This window comes from Pagrus pagrus, assembly GCF_965226575.1.
Source record: "Pagrus pagrus genome assembly, chromosome: 18".
Classification (NCBI taxonomy): domain Eukaryota; kingdom Metazoa; phylum Chordata; class Actinopteri; order Spariformes; family Sparidae; genus Pagrus; species Pagrus pagrus.
In genome coordinates, this window is record NC_140202.1 from 20739501 (window position 1) to 20757761 (window position 18261).

The 18261-nt window shown below is 44.3% G+C and overlaps 1 protein-coding gene across 2 annotated transcripts in view; it reads right to left on the reverse strand.

The window, feature by feature from the left end:
- Nucleotides 1–18261, reverse strand: part of fndc3ba (fibronectin type III domain containing 3Ba) — a 96344-nt gene that overhangs the window by 30693 nt on the left and 47390 nt on the right. For both annotated transcript variants that reach the window (XM_084381819.1, XM_084381820.1), the window contains 4 exons: nucleotides 18195–18261; nucleotides 14445–14676; nucleotides 14109–14280; nucleotides 13255–13385 (listed from right to left, as the gene is read on the reverse strand). The exon at nucleotides 18195–18261 is cut by the window's right edge and continues 10 nt beyond it. In XM_084381819.1, coding sequence (XP_084237945.1) covers nucleotides 13255–13385; nucleotides 14109–14280; nucleotides 14445–14676; nucleotides 18195–18261 — 602 coding nt within the window. The remainder of the gene's footprint in view (nucleotides 1–13254; nucleotides 13386–14108; nucleotides 14281–14444; nucleotides 14677–18194) is intronic.

The following is an 18261-nucleotide window of genomic DNA, read 5'->3' on the forward strand; positions in this document are numbered from 1 at the left end:
GCCGCTGAAAAACGATGCCGCTGACGAGAAGAGGGGTTTTCAATTCCCACAAGCCGTGTTATTGTGATATCTAGAAATCTATGGCTCATTATTGTCCAAAGTCAGCCAAGGTCCGCATCCACATTGGCAACCGTAGCGTCGACAAGTCAGCTAAAAATGCCTCGTGACGCTCTAATCACCCCTGTGGAAGCACTCAAAATAGTAATTCAGTCGCCTGTGGAAAAACAAAACAACACACAAATAGCTCAAAATAGAGTAAAAACAGACCTAGTTTCGTAAAAAAAAAAAAGTGTGCCGTCTAATGGTGTGTGATGCAACACTTGTTTTCTTCAGCGACCGCCTATTTCATCTCATCAAGTCATGATGAGCTTGGCCCTTGGAAAAAAAAAAAACCCAGTCTATTATCCGGCGTTGCTCAGAAAGGCATTAGTCACGAATTCCTGACCTCGAGCGAATAAAACGGGGATCACCAGAAAAAATATATGACTCATATTCCACTGTGACTATTCTGTTCTGAGCATTGGATCTGGTGATTATCTCGCAGAACTAATTATCCTAATCACGTTCATGTATCATTTTCACTCAATTGTCCCTACACCTGCGAATGTTTATCCACGGACTGATCTGAAGTCGGCTGTGTTGTTGTTGTTGTTGTTGTTGTTGTAGCCCCGCAGAACAGCCTGTATGCATGACATTATACTGAAAACAGAGCCATACGTACGTCATGACCGTGTTGCTATATAGTGCTGCTGCTGGCTCTTGTGATTAAAATATCTCTGTCATTTTTTCACTTTTATTTATCTGACACAGATACAATACAGCATACTAGACCAGATGCAGCTGTTCATTTGCATATTTCATCCCCAGGAGGAGACGTCAGGAAAAACACAGATCCTTCTGGAAAACACCAATCAGAAGGTCAGGTGTATCATGGAGTAACAGTTAACTCTTTAAACTAAAAACAAGCGTAATCACTGCACTGACAAATCAGAAAAGGTCATTTATTTAATTTATTGTGGAAGGTTTCCGACTATAAAGAGGGTGTAAATAATGTAAATAATGTAAATAACATAAATAACGCAAGGCTGTTTTGCTGTGAAGCACCAGGAAAAGGATTTTGTACTTTCCATCAGCATGGGGGTTAAGAAGATCATGACTAAAATATTCATTCATCAATCCTTTAAGTCAGTCATCGAGCCAGAATGTCAGACATTTAGGTTTTCAGTTGTTTTCCTCGTCATTGTAAATCAAATTTCTTTGGATTCTGGACTGTCTTCAGACAAAACAAGCCGTGTGAACAGGAAAGGCATTTTTCTCTACCCTTTTGTAGGATAATTTATTGATCAATTGATCGAAACATCAATTGATAATGAAAATAATCACAAGACGCAGCCCTTAAGTCATTCATAAGGCATAAAAAACATACTGCTAATCCTTCTACACTTTCTTTCTATGTTATGGGGTGAGGGGTAGCATCCTCTTTGAAAGGAAGAAACACATGTGTACAGGTCTTTCCCAGTGATACACTGTGTCTTAAGGTGATTTACTGATCACTCGGGGTTGTTAGGAGGGCGAGTGCAACTCAGTGAAGAGTGTGTGTGTGCACATGTGTGGGTAATGGAAGTCTTTCCCCCTGTGTGATCCCCACAGTTGAGGTTTTTCCGACCAGAGGAGGCCTGCTTTCTCCATCTGAGTCTGACCACTGTAAATCACACAGGATGTGTATGTGTGTGTGTGTGTGTGAGAGAGAGTCAGCAATCCCGAAAACGTGTGTGAAAAAAAGTCTGTCTGATGAGTGTGTTACAGGACTGACGCCTACGCACAAACACAGACGGTATACCTGTGCGCAAGGTAGTTTGTGTTTGGAATATTTTTCTGTGTACTTTGAGCAAGTGATGAATGAGAGATTATGTGTGTGTGTGCGTGCAAATGTGTGTGTGTGTGTGTGTGTGTGGTTAAGTCCCTTTGACAGGTTCTGTGGAGGAGAGGGCCTTACTGTGCCTGGGGGTACACTTATGAGTCATGGCAACAGTGATGTCATGGAAGCACAACCTCAACTTGACCTCCGTGTGTATGTGTGTGTTAGACAGAATAAAAAAAGGAGTGTGTGTGTGTGTGTGTGTGTGTTTCCAAAGTCCCAGTATCAGGTTACAGGACATTGGTGATGGGTGCTCGGAGGCGGAGGGGAGTTAAGCTACTGTGTGTGCATGTGTGCGTTGGTGCCGGCGGTGCGGTTGGAGTTCAACAGGTGAAGTACACATTCTGAATCACCGCTCGACACACTGGCTCGTTAGCGCACCATTTTTTCATACACACACTCGTCCCCTTTCATCCACTTGGACAAAACTGAGCTTTTTTCTCTTTTATGGAATGAAAAAAGGTCACGCAGCTCCAGACACGAACGGCTCCGTCAGCTCACCGGGCCGACCCGGCTTATTCCACCCATTCATTCACAGCTGAGTGAAAAAGGAGAATATGGCCTGTTTAATGCTGCAGTCCTGTAGCTACTTGTCCGCCGCAGCTTTACAACGGTTAGCACGAAGAAGAGGAGGAATTCCATTACGGCATCGTTTCAGCTGTCGGTTTGGCAAACAACAGATGTTGATAATCAAACAACGTGCATGCCAGGCCAATAGCTTCTCTGGGAGAAGTTCAGCTTTCTTGAGAACGGGAGAAATTAATTTGGTTTTTTCTGCCCTGGCTGTAAAATAGAAAGAAAAAACAAGAATTGCATCGGGTTATATCTTTTCTCAGAAACAGAGGCAGGTTGTGATCCCATTTGTTTCCAACAAGAGATAAAGTTTGGTGATAAATTGAGGATTGCTTTAACTAGAAATGTTAAATCTAGTAGCCTGTCAAAGGAGGTAGAAACACTGACAGGCACGCACCATGTGAAATACTGTAGATTTCAAAATAGGGCTTTAAAATATGAAGTTTTTTATATATATATATCAGTATGGAACGATCCTTTTCTAATGTTTGCCCAGTTTTTATGGTTGGTTGGATCAATGCCAGTACTGGCAGATTAGATTACCATCTTTTTTAAGATATCTTTGTTTTTTTATTACCTCCACTGAGGAGTTGGATGGCTGGTTTGTCAGCAGAATTACGCAGGAACTTCTGAACAGATTTCCACGAAACTTGGACGGAAGATAAGGCTCGGCTCAGAATAGACCACATCAACTTTTGGTGCGGATCCGAACGAAGGGAGGGATCCAGGACTTTTGTCTCACTGTCTTTAAGAATGCGAGATAGTGGTACATTTCTCAGGGAACAGTGCATGGATCTTGATGAAAGAAATCTGGCATATTAAGGTGGCATACATTTGATTTATTATCCAGCCCAGTAAAAGTATTAATTTCTTTAGGGGGGGTGGACTCGTTTCATTCACCCACAACTAGCGATGGTGATTTCATGACTGTTTCAGAGCCAGCAGTCGGCTGACAGCTTGTGTCAGATAAAGGACCGATGATTCAGACAATCTAGACTAACATAATCAACTAAACAACCCGTCTGTGGCTGCACTCTCTCTGCTACTACTATTTTGCATTGTAACCTGCAGCTTCCTCCTTCATTCTCAAAAGGCTGAATGAGGAGACGGAGCTCAGATCCAAATGTTTACTTGAATGACTCCAGACTTAATGGCTGCATTACGCAACTCTTTGCAGCCCAACTGGTTCTACGCTGAAAGAGACGGACTTATATTTCAGCGCTGTGAAAAAAAAAAAGTTGGCCATCCGTCAAACTCAGCTTGGGACAGAACTTAGAGATTTATTTAATATTTCAGGAGAGCGGTAATAAAATTTGAAAGACACTACTGCTTTACCTCACCGCTGAGTGTTATGACTCCTTGTGGTTGTTGAGTCCAGCTGCTTAAGTGTTTAATATAGAGAAGAACCACAAAGAGCTGATGCTGACGGCTGAAACTGAATCTCTTCCCAGTGTAACTCCACACACACACACACACATGCACACACACCTCTCTGTCCTCACTGTCCCTCACCTCCTCTCTCTCCTCTGTTTATGTGCTGCCCACGCACCCTCACTTCCTCTCCCCGTCTGACCTCACATCCTGTCTGTGTCTGACCGCCTGTGTTTGATTACTGAGGACAACCAGACGGAGCGAGGGAGCGCAGCGGACGGCAGGAAAAGAAGAGGAATGAGGAATCGGAGGGGGGAGGCGAGGCGAGGCGAGGAGGGAGGGGGCGGCAGACCGAGCCAAAACCAGGCGAGAGGGGGGGATTTAGAGGAAGAAAGAGAGACGCTAAAGGACAGACTGCTGAGAGAGGGAGAGCGAGGACAGGCAAGAGGAGTCTGGGTAAGAGATTAGGTACGAAAACACAAGGAAATTGAGAGACAAAGAGCGAGCCAGGGATCAACAGAGAGGAGGAGAAAGGGAGGGATGAAAGGAGAAAGGGAGGAGAGGGCTTAGGAGGATGTGAGGCGAGGATTACACAAACGTTTGTGACATCATCAGTAGGCGCAGAGCAGATGCACACCGCAGATACCAGTGTGGTTGAGGTACTACTCACTGCCTTTTGGTGGTTGCTGTGATAAAGCTGGGAAGTGGGAGGAGGCACTGACTCTTGACGTTTTCCTCCCAACTGTAAATTTCCATTTCACAGTTTTCTTTGAGTCACCTAGGTAATTTACCAATGCTACACGTTTGTTTCAAAGCCATGCATTGAAGAGAAAGCTACGACAGCCGTTAGCTTCTGCTGCTCATGCTAACGGTCAGGGCGCAAATCAAGGCTGTGGCGAATTCAGAACGCTTTCGTCGTCTTAGAAAAAGGAAAAGTTACATTTTCGAAGGAAATATGTTTACTTGAGTTCTTACCGCGAGTTAGATATAAAGACTGATATCACTTTCATGTCTGTACAAATATAAAAATGCAGCAAGAAGCTGATTAGCTTAGCTTAGCATACAGAATGGAAACCGGAGGAAACGGCTAACTGCCTCGGTTGGACTCTCGCTACAAAGATTTCTTACTACTTCCATGAGAATGGCATCAATGTTTTTTGGACTTCTACTTATGCCAGGTGTCCAGGGTTTTGGCCTTGGACACTTGGAATAACTCTGCAACACACTGCAACACTATTCAATAGAGCGAAGTAGATAAACAGACAGTTAATTTGTTATTTTTCACATAAATACTGAACCTGAGCTTCATTCTGTCTCAATTCATCCCTGAAGCTACCTCAGTCCTCCTCAAATACCTGGGCAAGTTGACAACGAACTTTTTCAATGTCGCACACACACACACACACTTGAAAATGAGTGGTGTCATGAGCAAACGGAGACACAGTAAAACTGAGTCACTTTGACACCGAGGAGGTTTGCGTGCATTCCTCCTGCATGACGGCCTGTGGTTCCGTCTGTCTGCGCTGGGACAGAAAAAGACCTTTAAGGCCCGGAGAAAAAAATGTGAAAAATGTGACGACGGCCGTTCACTCAGCCCCCACTCTGCACACATACCAGGCCACAGTGTGTGTGTGTGTGTGTGTGTGTGTCGCCCTCAAGGAACAAAGTGAGATATGATACCCATCTTTTAGAGGCCTCTAATCAGGGAGAACAAAGCAAAGTAACGGACACTCAGCTGGAAGGAAAGGGAGAGATGTGAAGATGTGAGGGGAGGACGGAGAGGAAGGAGCGGGGACAGGGCTGAGGAGGAGGAGGGAGGAGAGGAAAGAGGAAAATGGAGGTAGAGAGGGGCACAGACCTTGGATTCCACACTATTATCATCTGCTGCATAGTGAGCATTCCATCTGTTCAACAGCTGGCCTACACACACACACACACACACACACACACACACACACACACACACACACACACACACACACACAGCAGAGAAGTCGTTGGGACGTGCCTGAAATTGCGGTTGCCTTGGTGAAGGTTTGGTTCTCATGGCCAGAGCCCCGATCGTTTATAGAGGGGATTAGAGACGAGGGAGACAGACCGGGAGACTGGCAAAAGAAAAATGTGCAAGTACACAAGAAAGAGAAAGCAAATAAGGACAGAAATGGAAACAAATCTAAATTAAAATGAAAAAGTTAAGACGGGGAAGGAGGCAGACGTGCCCGATGAGAACACTGCTCATTATTGTCTTTCCGCAGTAACCTGATTTATCGGACTTCATGTAAATGAGACACCCAGTTTCTCAAATCAGGGCGAGGGATTTAGAGAATTTGGTCGACGCAGCTTCATTTCTGCAATATAAAACCTGATTTTCTTTTGCGAGGTGCATGTGCATGACAAAGGCTCTTTCTGTGGCAGCTATGCATAAAATGTAATTGCATTCTCCAATTCCCTGCCTTCACCTGATTTCTCTCACTGGCCGTGTGCATGTAAACGCAGACCTTGTCCACTGCAGCCTGTGGTGGAAATTATTATATTTCCTTGTAGAGAAATGAATAAATACAAGTAGACTCTTCTATCATTTAATAGAAAGATAAAACAGAATAACAGAAGGTTCAGCTGAAAGGACAGAGCTCAGCACACAGGAGTGTACTTGGCGAGTCTGACAAAGACGAACAGATACAGTCACACTTTATTCAATGAATATAAGATGGCATTGAGCACCATCACAACACCTGCTTTGAGCCGATAAGTTTCATGAGAAGGAGAATGAAACATACCAAGGACACGACTGTACTTCAGGCCTGATGAAAATTTCCCTTCAGGTCAGATGAGAGCTCTCAGCCGTCTCACCGAGGAGAGACACGAGCGTCTCAACTGCAAAGTGACGCCAGAAAAAAATGAATGTGTGCGCATGTACACACGTGTGTTTATGTAAGTGTGTACGTGCTGCGAGCGGCGCAGCGACCTGGCCAGGCGGTGAGGGATTATGGTGGGGGGGGGGGGGGATGAGTTTCTCAGAACCCTGACCCCATCTGACCCTGCTCAGCCCAAAAAGTCTTGAGAGAGTGACTGCAGACTGGCAGACGGAGTGGAAGACAACCTCACAGTCAGACAGACGGCAGAGGCAGAAAAGAGAAGAGTGACAGTGGAGTGGAAATGGAGAACGGCTCACAAAGAGGCAAACAGAGATTAAAAAAGCAAAACAAGAGCAGGCAGATGGAGTGGAGGGAATGAATAATATTAATTGGCAGAGTCAGAGTCCACATAACTGCAGATAATATGTAAACGTATCTGTTTTGGTTTGTTTTACCTCTCATCCACACCAAGCTGTCTATTTTTTTACCACAAGAACTGAGCATTCTTCATGCACACAACTGCTCCAACTTAAAAATCTTGAGTTATAGTGTGGACGGATGAAACAAAATTGCATTGCAAACATGACAAAGAAAGACCGGACCGACTAACATTAAAACGCACCGACAGCGACGCACCGATCACACTGATCTGCGTCCTCTGCATTCATTTTTATCCCGGCGACACGCCTGTAAAGTTTAGTAACTTTAGCAACATCACTGTTGTGGCAAAAATCTGTCTGCAGACACACAGACAGACATATAAACAGCCAGCAAAGTCCTCAAAACGGCTTCTGTGGTGGTTCCAGCTACCAAAGGTGTCAGCATGAGCACATTTTGCCATAATGACACACACAGACTCACACTGTCGCGGTTGGTAATTACCATCAAGGTGCATGTTTTAAAGGCGTTTATGTCACACTGTTGATTTTTGTTTTACAAAATTTCCCATGAAGCCTGAGGACTGCAATCTTAAAGTCAAAGTTTTGCAGTCTGGCTTGGACATGCATGTAGAAAGTGAATCGCCCACGACTCTCTCAGTGTTTCAAGCATCTGCCTTCACAACAAAAGCCACAAAACTTTTAAAGAAGTGTCAATGTGAAAAAGCAAAGGATTGAAGCTGCTCCTCTCTTCTGTTTAAGGCAGCCACATCTCAAAAGTAGCCCGCTAATGGACTTAAAATAACACACGCCGAACCGTTAAATCTTCAAAATCTTTTAAGTGTACACACATCACTTGAGCAGTAAGCCCGACATGTCTGGGGTTTGCGCGTTTTAGTCTATTCAATTACTTCATTAGTTGAAGTCAAACTCAGCCGCTGAAGGGACTTAAATATTATGTAACTCAGCTGTGGTTAATGCAGCGCGGCCTGGTGCTGTAGTTTGATAGTGTGGCGAGTTTATCGCTTGTATCACAAGGTTCATTCAGCTGGATGGGGAAATGTCTGGTGTTCTCATTGTGATTGGCGAGAACAACCTCCCCTTCTAATCCCGCTAGTCCTGTTACATGATATCAGCGGGAAAGACATTCCTCTGCTGCTGAAGCCATCCCTTGTTCTCTCTCTCTGTTTTCTGTACATCCCGCCTTTTTGACTCTTCACTCTCCACTCTGTCCATCATGCCACTTCTGTCCTGTGTCCTCGCCTTATCTCCTTCTTTCCTTTCTCAGCGTTCCCTCCCTCTGGCCTCTCTCTTCCACCCCACTGCCCTCCATCTTGCCCTACAAACATGGCCGTATTTGGGTTTGTGGGAAGGGGGTTGGTGTGTGTGGTCAGGTGGGGTGGGGGCTGAGATTATCGCCATGGCGATTCACATCAAAACAATCCAGCAAGGGAGGGGTGGGAGCGTGTTCACACGTTTTCCGGTCATATTATTACAGTTAGAGCAGGAGGAGAGTTCGATGGTAACACAAGGGCTGAGTCATGACTCGGTCAAAGGCCACCACAGCTAATGAGGATGACATCACCAAAGCATGACACGACGTTGTACTTTTATAAGCCTCGTTTAACACAGTCATTGTTCTAAAATTAGTAGGAAACTCAGTCAGTGAGTAAAAAATAGCAATAACGGCCCAGAACTACAGGAAAAACCTCATCGCTGAAACAAGGAACTGGTGTCAGCTGCATGAAACATGTTATGCATCTGCTTTCTTAAATATACTTCATAGTCAGTGACTAATGATTTTTATCACTTTATATTTTAACTGATATCAGTTATAAGCTATAAATAAGAACAAGTGTTGGGTTGGACAGCAGGACACTTTGTCTGCAGCTCTTGAGTCATCTGTAGGATCCTCCAGTGGAACATCAAACATCAACATCAAAATAAAAGCGGGACTGAAACCCATTAATTAGCCACTAGCCGGATTTGTAATGTGTAGTGCAAACCCTGCACCTTTTTATTGCAGACTTAATGGTTTATTTGAAAGTGAGACACTCATAATTAATGACTTTAGTGATAACTTGACTATTAGTGACTCACCAGCCAACCTTGGAAACCAAAATATTGGTCTTATTTATGGCTTATAACCGATTTTTAAAGCTTTGGTAAATTATTTATTAATGCAGCTGGATCTTATTTAGCATAGAGTTAGTTTTCTTTGATAATAAGAGAATTGCAAGAAATATCTTGAAGTGAGCTCAAATAAAAATATGAGTAACGTCTCACAGTCATGCCAGGCGTCCATGTTTCCAGGCCAATTCCATTCTTGTTCAGGTTAAATCAAATGTTGATGACTAGTATTGTTGTTGGCGCTTTCATGACACAGTTGTCAAAAGAGTCTGACAAAAATTGACTTGGGAGAAGAAACTTGTATTCATCGATGGAAATGTTTCTTCCATCTTTTTTTCCTCCCGTTAAAAGGGCTTTTTTCTCAATATGGCAAGGACAGAGGATGTCCCACTGAGGCAATGTGACTGTGATTTTGGGCTATATAAATAAAACTGATTTGATCTGAATTGATTTGATGATAGGAAAAGTTTCATAAAGTCTGAAACAAGGAATGTGCCAAGAACTTCCAGTAGGGTTTTCCTTGTTTCAAAACATCCACCTTGGCACATTGTCATTATGTTTGGCAGCAGAAACATCTTTAGAAATTTCTTAGGTTTCGATTCTCTATGTCAACACAGAAGATACATGAACTGCTTCCCCTTATTTTGGTCGTGAAGTTGATTGTGTAACTCTGAATTCCTAAAAGACTCAAAGTGCACTTCAGGAAAAAGAAAGGAAAGCTGGTTTTACATAACTTTAATTTAAGTAACATTTTCCCGCTACATAGTGGATAGATGTGTTTCCACAGCAGACCACTGTAATGTCTATGACCCATCTTTTCATATTCCTCATATCCCGTCCAACAGAGCCAACATGGTGGACACGGCAACAACTGCACACATCTGGTTTCTCCCAAATTCGCAGCGCTTTGCAATGACGTAGAACCAAAGATGGAGGAGCTGAGGGTGCTGGCCCATCTGTTTCTGCTGAAATCCCAGTTTCTCTGAGTGAGAGACAGGATCTGCGGTGGTGATGATGCAGAGCCAATATGGAGGAACATAGGGGACGGGGCCCACATCTGTTTCTGCTCAGCGAGCAGCACAGTTCTGAGGAAAAGGGCCTGTAGAGCTGGCTTTACTGGGGAATGGACACTGCGCTCGCCAAGTCAGCCTGCTGCCTTACTGGCACCGGGGCAATAGCCACACAGACACACACACAGCGAGCAAGGGCATCAAGGGCAAAGCGTAGGCGGCTGTGAGTGTGTGTGTGTGTGTGTGTGTGTGTGGTATTCTGGGTTGGACCATACTTGGATGCATCGGGCCAAGCGGCAACTTCGTCAGAATGTTTATACTCTGTCTTTAACTCTCTGTCTCCCCGTCTTTCCATCTCTACAGTCCCTGTGATGTCGGAGTTCGGCTTCATCTTTTTTTCTCTTTACAAACCGTCCATCCATCTCCCTCCTCTCTCATCTGTCCTTCAAATCCTGCATTCCTCTCCTCTCTCTGTTTGCGCCCCCCCCCACCCTCCCCGCGCTACCTCCCGCCAATCCTCTGGACCCTCATGCTCTGATTGTTTTACAGGAAGCCCAGTCACGGGGTGTTTGTGCATGTGTGTGTCTGTGCGGCGGTGTGCGTGTTTGTGTGTGTTGTGTGGTACATCTAGCTGACTCAGCCTGATCTCCAGCCCAGTACTGAGACCCTGGCAGACCAGAACAGACACCGGACGACATGCTGACATGCTCCCGTCTGTCATGTGTGTTACTGTTGTTGGAGTACTACAGTCTGCGCCACATGAAACCATGACACTTTCAAACGCTTTCGATTTCTAGCTTTGGCACTCATCTTCTCTGTTATGTGTCTGGTGTGTGTGTGTGCACACTAAGAAGCTGTGCAGTCTCCCTCACTGCACTGCAGTCAAACACCGCCTCCTCTGTGTGTGTTTTGCATTTGCAGATGTCCAGATTTGCACTCACACTGCACGGTCTGTGAGTGTATGTGGTTGAAATATTTTATCCAAAACATCTTCAGACTGCTTGTTTTGTTCAGAAAAAGGACCCAAAGACACTCAATTTATAATGATATAAAAAAATTAGGCAATAATTATGTACAGCCTGAGAAGCTGGCAACAGAGAAAGTTTGGTATTTTTACTTAAAGGTGCAAAATGTAAGAAGTTGCGACCTCTTGAAATCATTCTCAAAACAAATAGAGGGCAGTATATCACAGAGTAACAGCTAACTGCAGCTAACTGTAGCTGCCTTTATCTAGTTAGCTCAGTTAGCCGTGCAGCTACATTGTAGTGGTCCACACTGCATATGCTGAGACTGAGAGCTCAGAGCACTGGGGTAGTGTTGGTGTTGTTTACACTACTAGCACAGGAGCTTTGGACCGCTTGGTGGAGAGGGTTTTTAGGCCCACACATGTAGTCAATCTGAATTTTTTAAAGGATTTTAACTAAAATTCTTACATATTGCACCTGTAAATAAGGTCTTAATTTGTTATCAGTTAATTTAAATGATTATCAACTAACCGTCTCAGCTCCAGTGCACAACTTTCAGCGGCTGACAGCAAAATTAACAGCGTGTTCTACGGATTATCCAGAGTTGTTGCTGCTGAATCTTTTAAATGTCATATTGCAATGCTGTGAACATAATAAACACTACAGTCACATCTCTTGTGTTGAGCTGGAGGCAGAAATATGAGAGACAAATATCTCAAAACGCAATTTCCATAATCCAATATGATTCTATATAAAAAACAATTCTTTCACCACAAAAACAACATTACATAACTAGTAGACTTTCTTTCGGGCAAAAGTTCATTTGATTCATTCTCACATTCTACACCAATCTAATGGATCGTGGGAAACACATCTACCCACACCTGATCCAGATGTAATATTCCTCTGATCTGACACCCTGCTGTGAGAGACTAGACTAAAATTTTATGGGGCGGGTAAATTTTAGAAAGAGTTTGACAGTTGCGGTGACGGAGTGGGTGAATATATGTGTCTCTTTATGTTTTCCTGTCATCACCTCTGCACATAACCCTGTGCGTTATGTGCGCGAATGTGGGCATAAATGAGATGCTCTCGTCTTTTTAATAACTCAGACGGACATCTGACGTGTCAAAAGACATGTCATTAAAGAGGAACAGTACCACATGTGCACTTCTCTATGTATGTGTGCGTACGTGTGTGTGCAATGAGGCTTTGCTGCAGTGTCTTAAACCCGGAGCTCAAAGGTTTCCTTCATCTCGAGCAGGACTCTACAGGTATGCGACTCCCCCCTCCCCCTCCTGTCTCCCCTCTCGCTCACCCACCCCCGCCCCCCCCCCCTGTGGCTCAGCCTTCACCAACAAGGCCGGTATTGTAGTGAGGGTAAAACGATAGCGCTCAGGGACGGGTTCAGCTATGTGGTTACTCAGACAACCTCTCTTACTCCCCCCTCTGCCCACCTTCCCACCTCAAATCCCCCTCCACTCCGGATCCCTTCACCTCAGTGAAGGCTGCATGCACCCATTCATTTTTTTTTTTGGGTGACTTTCTGTGAGGGGAAAAAAAAAGAAAAGATAGAGAAAGGGAGGAACGAAAGGTGTGTTTTATCTGGCCCGCTTGAATGCGGAGGGGCACGGAGGTTGAGGAGGACAAAGCCGGTCACACAGAGCCGGAGAGGGAGAGGGAGAGGTCAGCGAGGAGAGAAGTTATTCTTCCACAAAGAGATATGAGCTGGTTTTGTTACATGTTGAGATATGCAACAAAGGCCCCTTCAGTGATGCTTTCTGACAACATCGGCACGAAGGATTGAAGAAATACGCGGATGTTTGCTGTGAAATCTTAAAATCAAACATGGAAACACAAGTTGCACCTTGTGTGTGTTGCTGCCGTGCAGGCTGCGAGTCTCCTTTCAGTCCGCATTAGGTGTTATTCAACGCTTACAAAGTCAGAACCAACCAAATCAATGTACGCTTCCCTGAAAGAAAAGCATTCGAACCTCCTGTGAACACTGTGTATGCCAGTCTCTCTCTCGCTGCTTTGTGTGTGCGAGTCCCCTACCTTGTGTGTGTGTCTCTGGTTCACTGTTTCGTGGACTGCTGCGAAGGCGTCTCTCCGGCTTCTTCCCTCCTGGACTGCCGACTCCGCCCCCCGACCCCACTGACCCAAGCGATGGGGCGTGTGATTTGTTGCTGCATCGGAGACGAAAATTGCAACAGCGTTTAATGTGAGTTGCAAGGAAAATATGCAATCATACGAGCCAAAGCGATGAAATTTAAGTCCATATTTGTGCACAAGAATACTTGTGAATGCAAGGAATGACTGGTTGAGCTGTTAATGAGGATTGAGTACAAATAACAAGTGGCGATGCACCGAACGATCCAATTTTTTTTTTCTGTCTGCAGATACTTTTTTTTTATTCTCAGTAGAAATGTTCCTTTGTCCAAGCAATGACTTTTGTTTTCTTTTGCAAAGCACCAACTCAAATTATTGAAATTTGAACTGCATAAAGCAATCATTGAATAAAAAACAACCACAAATAATAGACGTGTTTTGAAGAGACGGACCATTAAGTGTCTAGACAGCATGAAACGGAGTAAGAAGACTGGTGTTTATCGTGTTTTTGCCATCTAGATTTATATAATTTTGGATAGCTGACTATTAGCTCAATCATAGCTGATTTTCAAAGAATATATTATATCTTAAGGATGATATTTCCCGAGAGACTCACAATTTTGCCCCTTCTAGCTGCAACAACTACCCAGTCGGCAGTAACTACTATTATTTACTTACTTTTGACTTTCAACACTTGATCATAGCCAGTATTCTCCAACCAGTTCATTATTTAAGCTAAGATAAAAGACAATCATCGAGACAAAGCCGGTCTCGGCGGGCCACAGAGGCAGCATGGTCACCTGTATCCGTTGTGTGCTGGCCCCAGGCTGCCCTTATAGAGAGTGGAGGGAGGGGAGTTGAGTCGGTTCTGCCGCTCCAGTTGTCTTTCCTTTATCTTTTTGGGCTGTGGCTTACTGTACGTCTCCTCTCCTCTGCCTATGTAGTTAGACATCCCATAAACTGGGATAATTTCTGAAGGAGAGGAGCACGGATGAAAGAGGGGAAGAGAAAAGTTATGTCAGACTAAAAATCTGTGCAAAGCATATTTTTAATTGGATTAATAATTGGATTTTTTATTGAAAATAAAACTCCTAATTTTTCTGCTGTAGCGTTAAGTCCAGTCAGCATGTCCGTACCTGGATCGCCGTACATGGGGGGAAGGTGGTGCTGGTAGTACTGGTGGGGAGGCAGCTCCCCGGGACTGACAGGGGGGTAGAAAGAGTGAGAGTTGGGGATGAAGTGAGGGTGAGTCAGGTAGGGGGGCAGGTGGTGTGTGGGGGAGAGGGCCGGAGAATAGGAGGGTGGGTAGCATTCTGGAGACTGGGGGGTCACCACCACCCGGCGGACCCCTGTGGTATCCTCCAGCACCTGAGAAAAAGAAAGGAGACGAGTGTGAGGTAACATTTAAAACACTTAACTGTACGTTTGCACCCAGTCATACCCATATCATACCCCTATAACTCATATCATGTTGCCCATGTCTGGAAGAAAACAAACACATCTGCCTTGACCGCCAGAGGAGGAGTAAAAACCTGTTTCTGGGATTTCACTGATAACAGTTCACCTGGAGATGTTGCACCCTGACAACTCCAAATGGCAGTGAGATGTGTGTGTTTGAGCAATGTAAACATGAGTATCCACAAATCGTGTGAGGTCGGTAAGCTGCACGTACGAGAGCTTTACACATTGTTGAGTGGAGGATTCCCTGAATTTTGCTTTCCAAGTGGATTCAAGAGGATAGTATACAGATCATCAACTAGTAGAAGTAGTCCTCTCGTTCCTGCATACATTTTAGACTGTATCACAAGTTTCTATTTATAAAAAGTGTCTACTAGGGCAATATTATTAAAGGAATAGTTCATCATTTTGGGAAATATGCCTCCTGACTTGACTTTCTGCAAATATAATGCATAAAGTATGAAAAAAGGAGGAAAAGCTGTGCAAAATTACGAACATCAGCTAACCAGCACCTGTAAAGCCCCTAATCGACATGTAATGTCTTGTTTTTGTTTAATATGTGCAAAATATAGACTGAAAAATTATAATTTATGGTTTTACAGGGGATTATGTTCCATAATATTTTTGGGCTGGTAACAGAAACTTACTTGTTGCCACCATTAGGGCTGCAACTAACAACTATTTGCATTACTGCGTGATCTGCCCACAACTTTCATGATTAATCAACTAATCTTTTACCATATAAAAAAAGTGAAAAAAAATCTCATCATAATGTCTCAGAGCCCCCAGTGACGTCTTTAAATTTCTTCTTTTGTCCAACAAAACCTGAAAAGTCTTCATTTACTATCATTAATACAAAATAAAAGGAGTGAATTCAGACATTTAAGATGCTGGAAGCAACAAATGTTTGACATTATTGCTTAAAAATGTTGCAATTCACCATCTTTCAATCGACTAATGAATAAATCGACTTATTGTTGCAGCTCTAGTCCCTGTGAGGTATCTGAGGCAACTCCAGGCTAGCTGTTTCCCCCTATTTCCAGTCTTTGTGCTAACCTAAGCTAATTCGCTGCTGGCTTCAGCTTCATATTTACCAAGGAGTTAAAGTGGTGTCAATCTTCTCCTCTAACTGCCTGCAGGAAAGTGAATGAGCATATTTCCCAATATCTTTTTTTTTCTTTACATCTATTTTTCAAGCTATTTTAAGATTTGAAGGTCCTGGAGCACCTGCTCTTACAAAATTATGCTGTCGATCATTCTGTAAGAGCAGGTGCCCTGTCTGCCGAATGGTGGATATCTAATAAAGGAACGAGCCGCGTGATTTATTTAACAACTGAGCATGTGTTAACGGGATGCTTCGGCCCTTTGAGCGATGAAAACAAGAGGCGCAATGTTGTCATCAGATGGTCTGCAGATTTCAATAACAACACGTTTCAAACAACTGCCTCACATTAACATAGAGTCCATACATGTATTCACTTTCACATTCATGGACACACACACGCACGCACACGCACGCACGCACACACACACACACACACACACACACACACACACACATTCCAACTATTCAGACGCTTTCACAGGCCTGCATTCCAAGCAGAGAGCAAACACACACTCCCTGCAGAGAGGGGAAGTCATCTGCTGGTTCCTAACAACAACAACAACACACACACACACACAGTCACACACACACACACCAAATAACATCCCCCAACCCCAAAACCCCCACACGCACTGAGAGGCAACCGACTCGGTGCCAGAATACGACAGAAAGAAAGAGGAGAGGGTATTAAAGAGGGTCGGGAGGGGAGGACGAGGGGTTACAGAACTAATCTGAGTGAGAAAAACACAGAGGGGGGAGAAGAAGAGGAGGAGGAGGAGGAGGAGGAGGAGGAGGAAGAGGAGGCCCCCTATCTGCCCCTCATCCCCTCCTCTGCTGCGGAGGAGAAAAACAAGAGTGTTGACAGGAAAACAGGAGCAAAGTCCCCGCATGAGTACATGTGGACATGACCTACAAGCCCACGCAACATTTACCGGCACACACAGATTCCACATAATACAAACTGGAAGGGGACCCACAAATATGCATGCACATGTGCACACACCCGCCCACCGTCACGATGCAGCCATTAGCACAAAACCACCGAGGACACATTCACACACTCACACACACATGTGCAAAATCCATCTGTCAATACACTAAATTTCCACCACCGCAGTGCTTCTCTTTCTCCGTCCATCCCTTCTTCCACCCCTCGCCCCACAAAAACCTTCTCACCCAGTGCCTGTCTCCGCTATCAGGCTTGTTTATGTAAGAGTGACAGTGTTTCCCGCTCACTCTTGGCCCGGTCCCTACTAACACACACACACCCACACGCATGCAAACACAAACACACACCCACGGTGAGCCAATGACCTGACTTCCATTGGCATCGGAGCAGAATCCCACCGCCCGCAGACAACGGATGAAATCGTAACACTACACTTGCGAGGACAGAATAATTGACCAACGCTGATTCACTAATCTTTGACCCCTCCACATGACTCCCATTGCAAACCCCAAACTTTACCCAACTCTCAATGTCAAAGTTGAAGTATTTTTAAAAGCCTGAGGGAGATTTTTCTAATCGTTCTGTTCTAACGAGGCCATCTCACACACTTTCTCTAGCACACACATATGAGAGCGTCAGAAAAACAAATGACTACATTTCAGCACATTCCTTCTCTGTGCTATAGGTGGAGGAGGCTGCCTTGGTGACTACTCTTTCCATGACTCCAACAGCCCCGACGGCTGCATGCTGTGCACGAGCTCTCCACAAATAGTCTGACTTCCATCATTACTAATGCTCGCCATTCTTGAATGATGACCACTTGACCCACGTCTGAGAGCTGCGTATCATAGACAAACACTGTGCACGTCGAAATTTTTTTAAAATCTATATCAGCCAGTGCTCCACAGACACGTGTGACTTGCAGATGCTGCACTCTGTGTTCATGTTGCTCAACCGTACTTTGATTTTCCTTGCTGCATTTCAGAAATTTCCGAGAAACAAGCATCAGTATGTCGAAACAAAACAGAAGACATGCTGCTCAAATGCCACCAGTAATGTGACACCTCATTAAAGAATACTGAAGGCTATATTGCGTTATATTTACCTTGGAAACAAGGGACATTTTTATACTTAAAACCTTCTTGTTAGTAAGAGAAATATGACTCTGAGAGTCAATATTAGAGCCTGACAGCATAAGAATCCTTTTTTTAGTCCAGAAAAGAAACCACCAGCTAATTAAATGCAGTTGCACACTCTGTGTTGGTCTCCCACTGTGTCCCAGTGTTATTTTGACTGAAACTCTCCCACACAAACAGATGATGGACATAAAAAAACACATGTCAGACTGGGGAAAAACTAAAAACGTAAACCAACCTGTGAGATGTATCCTGGGGGCACGTGGATGGGGGGGATCGACCCATTTGGGGACATCATGGGAACC